A 14,001-nucleotide genomic window follows, 5' to 3' on the forward strand; every position below is an offset into this window, starting at 1 on the left:
AGAAAACCGATTTGAATATGAAATAATGAGTTGCCCAGAGGAAGTAAAGAGTAGTGACTATATCCATGGCCAAAAAGAGGTGGAGGGCACTGGATAAGATGCATGGACTCTGTCTGTCCTTTCATATTACTGTTGCTGACTCCCTGCCCTAAGATGATATGAGTGTTGGCACTCTAAACTGATGAGTTGTTTATTTTTTGTTTGCTTTCAGTTGCTAGATTGACATTACAGACCATACACTTGGACTGCTGTACATACTTTATAAATCGCTTTAAGATGTTTTAGTGTGATAAGATGATACAAAAATTGAAGTCATTATTACTGTCTGTATCACCAGGGGAATTGGACGCTGGCATTGATCTGTAAGAGAATAATTTCCGTATTTTGTTATTACATTAACCCATAGAAGTCTTCCTGTTTATGATTTCAAAGAAAGTTCTAATCAAAAAGGTCATTCTCCATAGCGTGTAGTGCTTGAGAGACACAGAAGGGCAGAAAATGTAGGAACCTTGTCGTTTTTTATCTGATCAATAACATCTTGCTTTGTTAATAGTAATGTCCCAGTATTTTACATTGCATCATTATCAAGATCCCACTAACTGCTTCACAGAACCGCTTGTGAGTGAAATCTAGCAGTTAGTGAAGGGTATACTGCTAACTGCTTGGTTTGGGGCAAATATTATGCGCCCCTTTAAATGCTTGGCATTTATCTTAAATTTTTTAATTAAAATAATCATAAAAATTCTGTGCTCATTGCTGTTTTGTAAGGAAAGAGATTGAATAAGGGCCTTATCTTGCTGTGTTGAGTAACACTTTATGATGAGCTAAATTGTACCGTTCATCCAAAAGCCACAGTAATGGTAGCACAGAGGCTGCTGTGTTGCAGAGGGAGTAACTTGCTGTTCGCTATCTTCTGCTGGTTTCAGAATAAAGCCTGAGAAATCAAAGGGATTTCTGATAACTAAAAAGTGCTTACAGTCAGAGCTAGAGGAGGTAAAAACTCGAGTCTGTTTTAAAAAATGAACCAAACAACATGACATTTTCCAAGGTAGTGTCAACGTAGCTCCAGTGTGGTTTGGTGGTATTGGCCAGGGCACCTTTGGATAACAAGTGTATATACTGGGAATCAAGGGTCAATAGAGGGCTGCAGGACACTCCTCCCTGTACTGGCTCGCAGTAAGTTTTGGTTTTCTTCCTAAAGTAAAGCTCTGCTTGATGCTTTGGTTCTCTGCTTGGACCAAATAATTCCTTAGTGTTGGCTCAGCCGGTGTGCTGCCTTCCTCCTGTTTACTTATAGCATAGCGGCGTCCAAAAGATGGAGTCAGAGATCCACTAGCAGAATCTGGGGAGTGTGGATTATTTGATTTTTTTAACATCTACAATCTGCATGGGACCGTGGTTCAACATTACCCTAATGGTAAAGATAAGTTACGAACTGGGAGTGATTGCCTGCAAAGACCATAGGCTCCTTATAGTTGGGCAAACATCTTTTTCAGGAATGATTTAGATACAACTGATAGTGTGAAGAGAAATCTCTGGCTCTTTTTTCTGTTTTGCTGTGACAGGTTACTGTTGAGAGGTATTTAGAAGGCTGGACCATGAAGTACGGGGCCTTCCTGAGAAATGGTGCTATTACACTATAGACAAATCTGAATTGCAACAATATTCATCCTCAGTACATCTTAAATTGATTAAATCGGTAAAATTCACTTTCACTGGTGGTTTCTTGACAGTAATGTAGATGCTTGAAAATAGGTGAGGGTCTATTTAGGCACCTGGACCAATTGTAGACTTAGAGGAGATATCCTACCTGTGGGAGACCAGCTGCCATTTAAGAACAGCAACTGGTTGTCTAAAATGGCACAAGATACCTATTTTACATGCCTAAATGTCTCACAAAGCACCAAAACAATACAGAAAATCAAAAGAAAAGGGAGCAGTGGAACATAGATCTCCGACAGTAAGGAAGGACCTAACTAATGAAACAATAACCTCTCAGACTTAGGTATCTCAGGGCTGAGAATTTTTTCTGTTGCAGGTTATCCTGTCAGAGTGAGAATATTGCATTAATGGAAATCCTTGGGTGTTTTTCCTTTTTGCCTTTTGCATCCAGGCCGTGCTTTGCTGAGACTTACTGACAAAAAGCTTGAACGAATGGGCATTGCCCAGGAAAGCCTGCGACAGCACATTCTGCAGCAAGTCCTTCAGCTGAAGGTGAGAGAAGAAGTCCGAAACCTCCAGCTGCTTACACAAGGTATGAAAAATAGTTTTGATATGGACAGTTATTGAGATCAGGTAGGAGAAGTTTTCCTGAGGACATAAAAAGTGACTTGACGTTCTCCCGCAAGAAACAGTGCATGAAAATGTCTCATAGATTCCACATGCTTTCCAAGTTGGGAACAAAAGGTAAAATAATGCATAAATAAATAGAGATGTTCAGCTGCCTGTTTTGCATGATGAATAAGCTCCATCTACAGCTTGATGGTAGTCTTATTTAACTCTATGCTTACTAAGATGAAAATAATTAAATATAAAGGGCACAAGTAGTGAACATGCTGTCTTTACAGACATTGTACATTTTGCATTAATTGTTTACTTCCAGTGCTAGATAAAAGAGTAATCTCTGTAACCTGTTTTATGATAAGAGCTGTCAGTGGAAAATTACCTGTTAGACTCTGCTTTTTGCAGATGGCTGATTCCTTTTTCATGTTGGAGTAATTTTACTGACTTGAATAGAGTTGCTTCTAATTTATGCGGCTAAGAAAACACAAAACTGGGCTCAATATGGAGATCTTGATTAGAAGACAGGGAAGAAGGAATAACACAAAAGCTCGTACATATTTTCCAAATGAGGTTAAGATGTTTTATAATGACTTGTGTTATTATCTCTCTATTAAGGCTTTTTAACAGCTGTGGTAACATGGAAGAAAAGCAATCATTGTGGTAACAGTGTAAAGGAACATTTAGACATCCTCTACTATATATCTGCAATACTTCCTCAATGTTAAATGTTGTTTGATAGTCCAGTGAGATAGCATAAACTGCATACTTCTGTGGTGTTCTGGTTCAGTGCCCGTTATATGTCACATCATATGAAAAAAATAGAGTTCTTCAGTACATGCAGTGTATTTTTAACAAAATGTCCTTCACACATGACATTATGTTCCTGATTAAGCCTTGCTCACTGTGTTTGGGGAAAAACTCTCTGATTAGTTGAGTAAGCTGCATTTTATCTGAAAGAGCTGATGTCTCAACTGAATTGTTCCTTCAGGCTTGGTGTTATGTGGATTGTGGTGAGGAGTGTTAGGGCTCCTTCATTTTGCCACGACCTGCAAATATGACCTCACCTCATCTTGTGTCATGTCAAAAGCAGTGCACATGCTGAAGCATCAGTGTCTTCCCCTGGTGTTTAGAGCTCTTCCTTTTCCCTTCATCCATTCATCCTTTCATCTGCTATTCCTACGTCCTTTTCTCCAGTGTTTCTGCACTTCAGCTCCGCACCAGCCTTCTTCAATAGAGCTGAAGTTACGGGGCAGCACAAGAGTCCATAAAACATTCCTCTGTGCAGCAGAGCTGAGTTAACTGTATGATCCCAGAGCAGGGAGGAGGGGCGGTGAGTGATAGGGTGGCAGCAGTATTCCTATCCCTTATCACCTCATTTACGCCAACTTGGAGTGTGTGTCTGTTGAAAGTGCTTCTTTGCAAGTCTACAATTAAGATACAATTTCTCAACTACAGTGCAGTCTGTAAAGCTGTGTGTATGTCAGTTGTTCTCCAAAACTGGTTCTGTCCCCTTGCCCAGTTTCTTCAAACTGTGTCCACACGTATTCTTATTATGGTTTATACATTTGTAATCCAGGTTGTTACTGGAACAGCTTTCTGTAAGTGTTTTTCTGTTTTGGAAAACATTTGGAGAACATTTTTTCTCTGGAAAGTAACACATTTGCATGCCAGCAGTTTGTGCCATTTGGAAATTCCACTTGCAAAATGCAGGTCACAGTATAGCTATTGCTACGCAGTCCTTTGCTGTCCTCCAAAATGTCCTCCAAAAATAGGGGAAAAAAAGCCCTCTGTCTCTCAGCACACAGCTCAGGAGATCGTTAGGTGAAAGAAGCTGTTAAAACCCCTTTCTGAATTCATTTAGCACACAAGCTGGATTGCAAGCAACGAGGTCCTAATTCAGAGCCCATTGATGTCAGCAGAAAGACTTCCACTGACTTCAGTTCATACCTCAACTGAAGCTGGAGCAAACAGGGGAAGTTATAAAAAAGCATTATGAGATAATAATGCTTTAAAAAAAGCACTTATCAGATATGTTAAATGTTTTTGCGTTCTCTTGTCCACAGAAAAAGTTAACCTAATTTTAAAAACTCAGTAGAGAACTAGCATTCTTTTCCACTCCTGTTTCAGAAAATGACTTAAAACTGTTTCATTCTTCTTCATTCAGGACATACCATCCAGTCTGTTCTGGGGATCTTAATGCCAGAATAGTACATGATTGTGTAATTGAAGGCTTGTCTTGAGTTTTAGGAAGACTTTTCTTTGGAGTAAGAACTGCCTGATTGAAGCTATTATGAACAGAAACTCTATTCCAACCTCCACTAGGATAGAAGGGCATAGGCTCAACTACTGATCTATGCTTTTTCCCAGACTTAGTGATGTTGGGGAACTAATTTGACAAAATATCTTCCAATGTCTCTTGGGGAGAGCTGCACACTGTTGGAAACACCATTATTGTACTGTTACCACTGCAAGCCTGAGTTGAAAGATCATTTTTAAAAAAAAGCCTTACATAACTACATAGAGAAGAAGTTATTTTGAGATTTTTCAATGCGAGTCCTGCTTTTGGCTAGCATAGAAGAGACTGTCCTCAAAGTGGTAGAACAGTGCTATGTGTGATTCTGAGCAAAGTATCCATAGACAGCAATCTGCTAATAGGGCTGAGCTTAGGAAACATTTTTGGATTTGGATTAAATGATACCTGCATTTAAGATGACGTTGGGCCCCCTCCTAAGCTCCACTGTGAGTTTCATATAGGGCAAAGTGCTACTTGAATGTACTGCCAGGCCACAGAATGTGCCAAATTTTCTTCAAAAAAAGTTTCTCCTGCTAGCAAAATGTGTTAGAATAAGGCTTTATGCTTCATTGAAAGTCTTCACAGCTGTTGATACCTGTTGAAATTATTTCTTCAGAAAGTTTTCTCTCATCCTGCACTAGTGCCCAGCTACTGAAAAACATATGTGACCAATGATAAGCCCAATAAACCGTTTTTTTTCCTTCCTTCAATTTTCAAAAATAGTCCCATTCAAAAGCTGATATAGTACCCTAGCACTGCATTCTTCCAGGAAGGGAACTAGAGGGCCTTCAAAGATGCATCTCATCTTCTGAGGAAAGAAGAAGTAAGAGCCATGCATTCTAGTGATGGATCATTCACTGGGTTTTAGAGGAACCTTGTAACAGAAACATGGCCTTCACAGGGTCCATGTGGTGGGTAAACCAGAGCCATGAAACCCCCTTCAGCTGAAACGTGTTATAAGGATTATTACAGCATTATCAGCCTCTTAATACTAGAGTAAAGGCAGGCTTGATCAAAATTCGAGCAGTTTGGCACTGAACCCTCCCAGGCTGTCAGAAACATGACGCTAGCTCCTGTTCACCTCATCTGTTTCTTCCCTGTGAACGTTGAAGGTTGGAGGAGCCTGAGCACTGCCATTCCAGCTTGCATCACCATGTCCGAGGAGGTTTGTTGTCATTTTCCATAATCAAAGCCTTGAGGTACTAGACTCACTCCCACCTTCTGAATTCCCACGTATGAAGAGCTTCCCCATTGTCGTGGCTCCAGTACACAACATGAATGATTGGGAGTTACACACCTGCCTAAAAAGGGACTTGAGTGGTTGGAAAATTTGAGAACAGTGGACCTTGCGAAGTGCAGAACTGGAAGGTCATTTGGACTTAAGAGAATGCAATTGCAGCTTGCTCTCCCCCTGCTGTGTAGGCTTTATGGATACGGTAGTATCTGAACCGCCATTGCCTGCTGTCTTTCATATCCCTTGAAGAAGCGTTGCTTCAGATCAGCACATTTCTTTCTTTGTCGTCTCTGTAAAGAAGTCAGAACAGCTGAAGTTTGTGATAGAAGGTCATCCCGTTACACTTCCAGGATGTACTATTTTCTTTCCTGGGTACATTTTGGACTCAAGGTTTTGGCACCCGAGGAATCATGAGTTCCTTCCGCCAGAAATACTCTTTTTCTCCTCTGTAAAAAACAGCAGATGTTGCCTCTGTGAGCACTCCAGGTAGGCAGTGTGTTCGCTTTCCCAGGCAGCTGGCGGGGGAAGTGTGTAACACTTGAGGAATCTCAGTTTCATGTCCCTGTGGTGGTGTTCGGAGGTGTGCGGCATTTGAAATGTTGACTGTCTGTTACCAGGCACCCGTTTCTTTTGTTTTCATTATCTTGACCTCACCTTTTTCTTTTCCCTAACCCTGAAGCTTCCAGCTAGTCAGGAAGGGCCTTTCTTCTTATAGCACAAATTACTATGCAAATGTTTCTTGCATATGCTGCATACATGGCATCTATCCAAGGCACAGAAAAAACCACTTGATATTTCAGAAGAGCTCCAGCAAACTGAATTCCCAGCTGACTTCCTTTGCTCTGTGCTCCTGTTATGCCCCAAAATCTCTGAGAGACCTTGTGAGTTGAAGACAAAGTATAGCATAGAAACACTGTCGGAAGTTACCAAAAAGTAGTAGTTTATCCCTTATCATAGCATCAAAACTGTGTTCCAGGGCTCAACATGCTAATTTGCCTCATTATAGGTAAAGAAATCTTAACCTGCTTCTTGATATGTTTTTATTTCCACTATATATCCCTATCCTTCAAGAAGCTCAAGAAGTGGGCCCATGTGAACCTCATGAGGTTCAACAAGACGAAGTGCAAGGTCCTGCACCTGGGTTGGGGCAACCGTGATATCCATACAGGCTGGGGGATGAGGGGATTGAGAGCAGCCCTGAGGAGAAGGACTTGGGGGGACTGGTGGATGAAAAGCTGGACATGAGCCGGCAGTGTGCACTTGCAGCCCAGAAGGCCAATCATATCCTGGGCTGTATCAAAAGAAGTGTGTCCAGCAGGTCGAGGGAGGTCATTCTGCCGCTCTACTCCGCTCTGGCGGGGCCCCACCTGTACTACTGCATCCAGCTCTGGAGGTCTCAGTACAGGAAAGATATGGACCTCTTGGAGCAGTTCGAGAGGAGGGCCACAAAAATGATCAGAGGGTTGGAGCATCTCTCCTATGAAGAAAGGCTGAGAGAGTTGGGGTTGTTCAGCCTGGAGAAGAGAAGGCTCTGGGGAGACCTTATGACAGCCTTTCAGTACTTAAAGGGGGCTTAGAAGAAAGATGGGGACAGACTTTTTAGCAGGACCTGTTGCGATAGGACAAGGGGCAATGGTTTTAAACTAAAAGAGGGCAGATTTAGACTAGATATAAGGAAGAAATTTTTTACAATGAGTGTGGTGAAACACTGGATCAGGTTGCCCAGAAAGGTGGTAGATGCCCCATTCCTGGAAACATTCAAGGTCCTGTTGGATGGGTCTCTGAGCAGCCTGATCTAGTGGAAGACGTCCCTGCTCATTGCAGAGGGTTTGGACTAGATAACCTTTAAAGGTCCCTTCTAACCCAAACTATTATATGATTCTATGATCCCTTTTACTCCTTTCCATTGTATGTCCTTTTTTCCTGTACCACTGTAGGAATCATAGCACTTGTACTTAACACTGCTTTTCCAGGACTGTAAAATGACTTTGCTACCATCTGTTAGCATACAAAAGAGCAGTCTTTGTTGTATTTTTCCCACTCCCAGTCAAGGACATTTGCAGCACTTACAGAGGATGTAGGCTTTGGAGTCAGAAGCCATGTTTGTTCCTGAGAGGTTTTTCAGACTTTAGGCACTGTTAAGACTTCTGAAAATCATTTTTTTCAGGATACAAGTATGCACTGAGGGATTCTCTATAGTTTTCATTTGTTTTAGCTTAAGCAGAATATAGTATGTGGAGTGTGTATCTGAGTACAGATAAAATGTTTAAAATGCGTGCATCAGTGATGATAAATATCAAATTCCATCTATGGCATCAGTTATTTGAATTTCATGTGGCTGGTTTCTAACCTGAAGAATATACTTTGCAGTGCAATCAATGGTCCCTGGTAGACCATTGAATTACTATGGTTCTGTTAGTTACCTTTTAGCTACTGCTGTGATGCTAATACATATTCATATCAAATAACCAAGTGATTCAGCTGACAGGTAAAATAAGTTCCAGTACACTGGACAATACATTGTAATGCACCTTGGATGGGTTTAGCACAGAATTGTCCTTCAATATGCATAGTATATTAGTCTGAAGTATGAATAAGGAAACACGTATGCAACTATGAAATTTGTATTGATGAACTTCTACGGCAAGATTTTAGCTGTATAATATTATGATGTGCTTGCATTTTTATGTGTTTCTATGAATAATATTGCAGTTCAGTCTACTGGAGATGTAGTATTAGCTGTTTTGTATGATTGCAAGGACACGATTGCCGTTGTCTGCTTTTCTTATTATTTTATTAATGTTGATTTTTTTTTTTTTCATTCCTGCTTTTCAAATTTCTCAGAAGTCAGTCTACTGGAAAATTTGGTCTGGAAAGTTTAGTCCTTCTGAGCTAGTGCATACCCAAAACTGTCTTACATACCTGATGAATAGATATTACATATATATATATACACACACATATATGTATGTATTTCCCCATTCATGTGTAAATTGGAAAGAGAAAAAACAATTTTCATCAAGGTTTAAGAAAAAAAATTAAAATACTGCTTTTTGTGCTGCAACCAGTCATGAAAGACTTTCAACTAAAAAGGAAAGTTTTGAGCAGTCAGAGGCTGTGATTTAGCAACAGCTGTTTGTGATCAGTGCCAGTAGAAATCACTTGTTTTCACCCAGCCAAAAAGAACAGGCTGGTAAAAGGGATTCCAGGAATAGGTACAGTCTTTCACACGGAGTTTAAATAAAACAAGTCTACATATGGTAAGATGGGGCCATTTACTATGTAACATATTTGTAATTTCTAATGAGATTTTTCCAGAAATCAGACATAGAATAAAATTAGGGTTGATAGTTGTTTTCTAAAAGAATTGAGGAAATTGGAGCCCTAACTATGCTTCTGACCCCTTAGAAAGTACATAGAAATTTTCAGTGCTGGGCTTCTGGTTCAAAACCTGACTGTCTTCATCAACGAACACCTTTACGGTCAAACTGAGGGTATAGTGTTGGAAATAAGAAGATAAGAAATGCCGTTCTCGGTCGGATCCAGTATCCCTCTGTCCCAGTATTCTGCCTCTGACAGTGGCAGATGCTGTTTAGGCAGAGCCCAGAACCCTGGCCCCAACCTGTTGTCCCATCCCCTTGTGCTCCCCAGCATCCAGAATTGCTGCATTAGGAAGAGTACTACCCTGCCTAATTCTTTTAGTATCCATTGAGTGTCTGTCTCACTCTGTCATGAAACAAGTTGTTCACAACAAGTTTTTTTACAAACTAGAATATAGTCACTGGCAGCCTCAGTGGTGCCGAAAGCACCAAAGCCTAACTTGGCATACCTTCAGTCAGGTATGTATCTTCTGCCTTCCACAGAGACTCTAAGCAATCCTCCTATTGTTTGTGCGCAGTAGTAGCTACGCCTCCTCTGTATTTCAGATACACCAGACACACCTCAGACCCATCAGATGAATTGTGCCTGTTGCTCTCCATTGATTATTATAAAAACTTAGGATGACTGCCAGATGTGTTTGTCTACATGGTAGACGACTAAACTTAGGTGAGATCAATTCCCACTCTCTATGACTAGATGTAAACTCCTATGCTGAAAAAAGTTGATCTGAAAGCTGGATGAATTGCCCTCTTCACTCAGATGAGTTTTGGTAACACCATCTTTCTGATTTTATGAAAGTGGTGTTGCTGTCGACTGCATGAATCCGTTCTGTTAGAAAAGTATTTCACCATATTGACACTTTTAACACACAGACACACACACAGACACAGACACGCACACAGACACACACACACACACACACACATCATCACTTAAAGCCTTTTTGAAAATATAAAATAAAGTTTTGCTGTTTTGAATCCCTGAAGGTGCATGTTGCCAAATAGTTCAAAAGCATTTTTCTTCCTGTTGTTACTAGCATTTCTGGCCTGTGCAATAAAGATTTATAATTACTGGAAAGATTCAAGGGAGGCGGGAGAAAAACCCTCTTTTTATGCCTTTGTAAAGTTGCTTTTCTAAGTTGTGTAAAAAGAACCTGGTTTATTTAAAAGCTTCTCTTTTTTCATTCACATTCTTTAAAAGCCTTTCTGTAATGTAATTTTAAAAATGAATGTGGTTCTGTTCAAATAAAAGTTTACTCTTAATGGCTTTTATGCTTCATATGATACAGCACCTTCATTTACTTAGTTATACATAGGCAGTCAGCAGTGTTATGAACTGTTTCTTTATTACTAGGCAGTATGCAGATCTCTGGCATCTTCCACAAAGGAAAGGGTGGGGTTTTTTACACTCTTTATTTGACATGGTCATAAAGCACGGGTACTAGCCCAGTGTTTTATGACATGCTGAGGTATAATTAATAATTTTAAGTATGCTGGTTTCCCCTTAAGATCAATATTATAGAATTTTTCCAGTCACTGTTTGAATGGATTTTAATTGAAATTGATTCCCTATAAAATAATAAATTGAAGTGTATTAACAATGATCTTGTGGTACTTGACGTTAAGGAGTTCTGAATTCTAACAAAATTCTGAACAGTTTTCAAGAAATACCTGATTTTCATCTATGCAGCCTAAGTAGTTGTAAAGCACTGTTCTTGCACCTGTGTTCTTGTTTGTTGTGTTGAGAGAGCACTGTTGTGTAGGACTTTCAGGAGCTGGGTTTTGAGAGAAAGACCTGAAAGAAAAAAAGGTCTTGCCACAGCAAAAAGAGGGAGTTCTTACTAACTGATTGTGCCTTTGTGCAGGGAGCAGTAACGCAAAGCTTCTGTTGTTAAAACTTACTCTCCAAAGTCCTCTAAGTTGTATATTTTTTGTTTTCTTTTTTCTTCAGCTTATGTTGGAGGTAGACATGGAGAGGGAATGGTAATCACATTTCCTTCTTTCTTTAAAGTGTTAGGTCATTCTGTTCTTCTCGAGAAATAAAGAGGAAAGCCTTGTTTCACAGAATCACAGAATCACTAAGGTTGGAAAAGACCTGTAAGATCAAGTCCAACCATTAACCCAACACCACCATGCCCACTAAACCATGTCCTGCAGTGCCATGTCTACACGTTCCTTGAACACCTCCAGTGATGGTGACTCCACCACCTCCCTGGGCAGCCTGTTTCAGTGCTTCACCACTCTCTCAGGAAAGAAATTTTTGTTACTCTATTTCTTTTTGTCTTTCATTCCTTTAAGAACTCCTGAGTAACTGAGGATTGTTGTTAAAGTTGGGCCAAGAAATTAGTATCTCCTGCTCTGGTTTTCTTTTGTTGACTCTCCTTTAGCCTGAGTGTTTAAAGGGCTGATTAGACTACAGTTGTCTGGTGAGGAACTTCTTTAGCTTTTTCCAGAGAGTGTAGCTATGTGAAACACTTTTCAGCCATTCTTTGTGATTTTCTGTCATAAGGTGCCAAGATGGTCCAGTCATATTTAAAGAATCTTGGATGCCAGAAGGAGCAATCGGCATCGTCTTAGACAATGGACTGGCTTTTAAAAGTGTCAGGCATTAAGGATGCAGATAGACCTTTGAAAATTCCCTACGCTGATCACTTCCGTGATGTCACAGCAGTTATAATTATCGATCCAAACTTTAAAGACTTTGAAGCAAACAAACTATATTTCAGATGAAAGGGACAGGAAAGAGGAAGGAAGAGATAGTCCTACCTCTAAAGCTCCACTGACAAATCAGTTGTCACCTGTGTAGCTTCCAAATGTGTCTTTCTCTAGACTCAAGAATTGCTTTAATGTGTCCAGCAGTGCAGCTGCCATCCATTCTGTTACAGCTGTTGACTGTGACACTAACCACTGATATTGTTGACTTTTGTAGATCTCTACTTAAACCTGGAGCATGGGTTTTTGAGGGTCATAGAAAAGCAGCCAGCCCTTACAGCTCATCAAGGTAATGAATGTCTTTTTGCTGAGATGTATCTTCATAAAATGAGACATCTGTGAGCTTTTTTTGTCTTTTTCTAGTAATGTTTCCTTTAGGCATAGAGTTTTTTTCAGCTATTTTCATGAAAATAGTGTTTTATTTTCTTCTAATCCTAATAAGCTCTGAGTGAATTATTATTGTTTACTGATATTTGCTTGCTAGAATTGTTTGTTGATAAATTTTCTTTCTCCCTTCTTAAATATCAGCACTAAAATGTGTGACCATTGCTTTGTCAGCAACTCATGTTTTCCTTTATTATACCGTTACTGCTATTCTTGAGATCTCTTTGGTTCCCTCTAGTAATGGGAATGTCACTGTGGGAATTTTACTGTACTTCCACATGGCTGAGCTGATCACATGATAATTCTGGTATAAGAATATATGTTTAGTGATTTCTTCAGTGTTTTCTCTTGCTCCAGATGATCAGAACGCAGGGTGTTTAGGTAAGGAATGTAAATGGATGCTGGGACCAGAAAAGAGGAATCCTTTCATCAAGGATATCTCTAGGAATTAGGAGCACCTAAAGCTAGTGTCTTCTTTAAGTTTCTGCCGGTTATAATTAATTTGACTAGAGTCTTTGGGAAAGTCTTTAATGAAGTTAAAGCTTGATCCATACTCTTCATGCACACATTCTGTATCAATTCTAGCACAGTGAGCAAATAGCAAGAGTAGCTACTCTACTAAGAAGAATGTAAATTTATGTCTACCACCAGCTACACGTAGGTTTTATCTCAATTATCTGTGTTTGAAAATCTGAGACCTCAACTTTGCTCTTGGTTCTGTGAGGGCAAATGAAGGAGTAATGCTCCATTGATTTCAACAAAATGTAAAACTAGTTAAAATGAGAGCAGGATCAACCCCATTTTTCCTCTGCAGCATAAGACCATAAAGCCCATTCAAATCAATGAAGGGTACCAATGACTTTGCTGACCTTTGGATCAAATCCATAAACCTTTTTAGTAACTTAATTAAAACGACAAATACAGAAACATAAGTGTTCTGTTCTCTAACCCAACATAGGTCTTTCTAAAATTGAAAAATATGATCCCTTGCCAATTTTATTGTATCAAAAATACAATTTTGATAATTTATTCTCCTTAGAGCTTTTTTCTTAACTATATAAAGCCTATTTTTCACATGGTCTCAAAATCTCTTCTGATGATGTGCCCTGCCTGTGTTATTTGCAATCCTAATTTCATAATCACTGTTGAAAATGAAACCCACAAAACTTGCTTTTATCTTACTCTTTTTATTCATGTTCTTTACTAAAATGGCGTAATCAAAGATAAAAACAAGTATACTGTCTTTTAGCTTGAGCAGTTTGAAGTGTCTTTGTTGCATCTTACATTAGCCAGCTAAAAGTTAGGTGTCTGGTTGAACTCATTGCTCACATTCCTCAAATAATCAATGAAGAACGACAGCCACCTCCAGAAATAATCTGTCCCCTTCTAAAACAGATGCCCATGATAGGTGCAATGCATTGCCCTCTGGAGGTTCCTGCCTGAGTCAGCTGGAGGACTTGCCATCTAATTTGGGATAGCTAAAATTAAATAGCGGAAAAGTAGGCAGTAGCTTTTCCCATTTTTTGCTTCTCAGCATGAAACATATAGCAAGTGACATTACCCACTTTTAATTTGCCACCAATCTTCCACTGCCTTAGTATATTAATTTTATTGTCTTTATCTGTACCTGTTAGCAAAATTTGGTTATGCTATGCCCTTAAATTGCTTTTTTTTTTGCTAAAATTGACAGCATCACATTTCATATTCTGTTACTT

General features: G+C 39.6%; 1 protein-coding gene across 1 annotated transcript in view; it reads left to right on the forward strand.

Moving 5' to 3' along the window:
* SAMD12 (sterile alpha motif domain containing 12) overlaps nucleotides 1-12,738 on the forward strand; it is a 95,827-nt gene extending 83,089 nt beyond the window's left edge. The window contains exons 5-7 of the mRNA XM_059836335.1: nucleotides 2,114-2,254; nucleotides 12,120-12,191; nucleotides 12,644-12,738. Of these exons, the coding sequence (XP_059692318.1) occupies nucleotides 2,114-2,254; nucleotides 12,120-12,191; nucleotides 12,644-12,738 (308 nt within the window). The remainder of the gene's footprint in view (nucleotides 1-2,113; nucleotides 2,255-12,119; nucleotides 12,192-12,643) is intronic.
* Nucleotides 12,739-14,001: the final 1,263 nt, after the last annotated feature.

The sequence above is a fragment of the Gavia stellata genome, chromosome 3 (assembly GCF_030936135.1).
Source record: "Gavia stellata isolate bGavSte3 chromosome 3, bGavSte3.hap2, whole genome shotgun sequence".
NCBI classification, from domain to species: domain Eukaryota; kingdom Metazoa; phylum Chordata; class Aves; order Gaviiformes; family Gaviidae; genus Gavia; species Gavia stellata.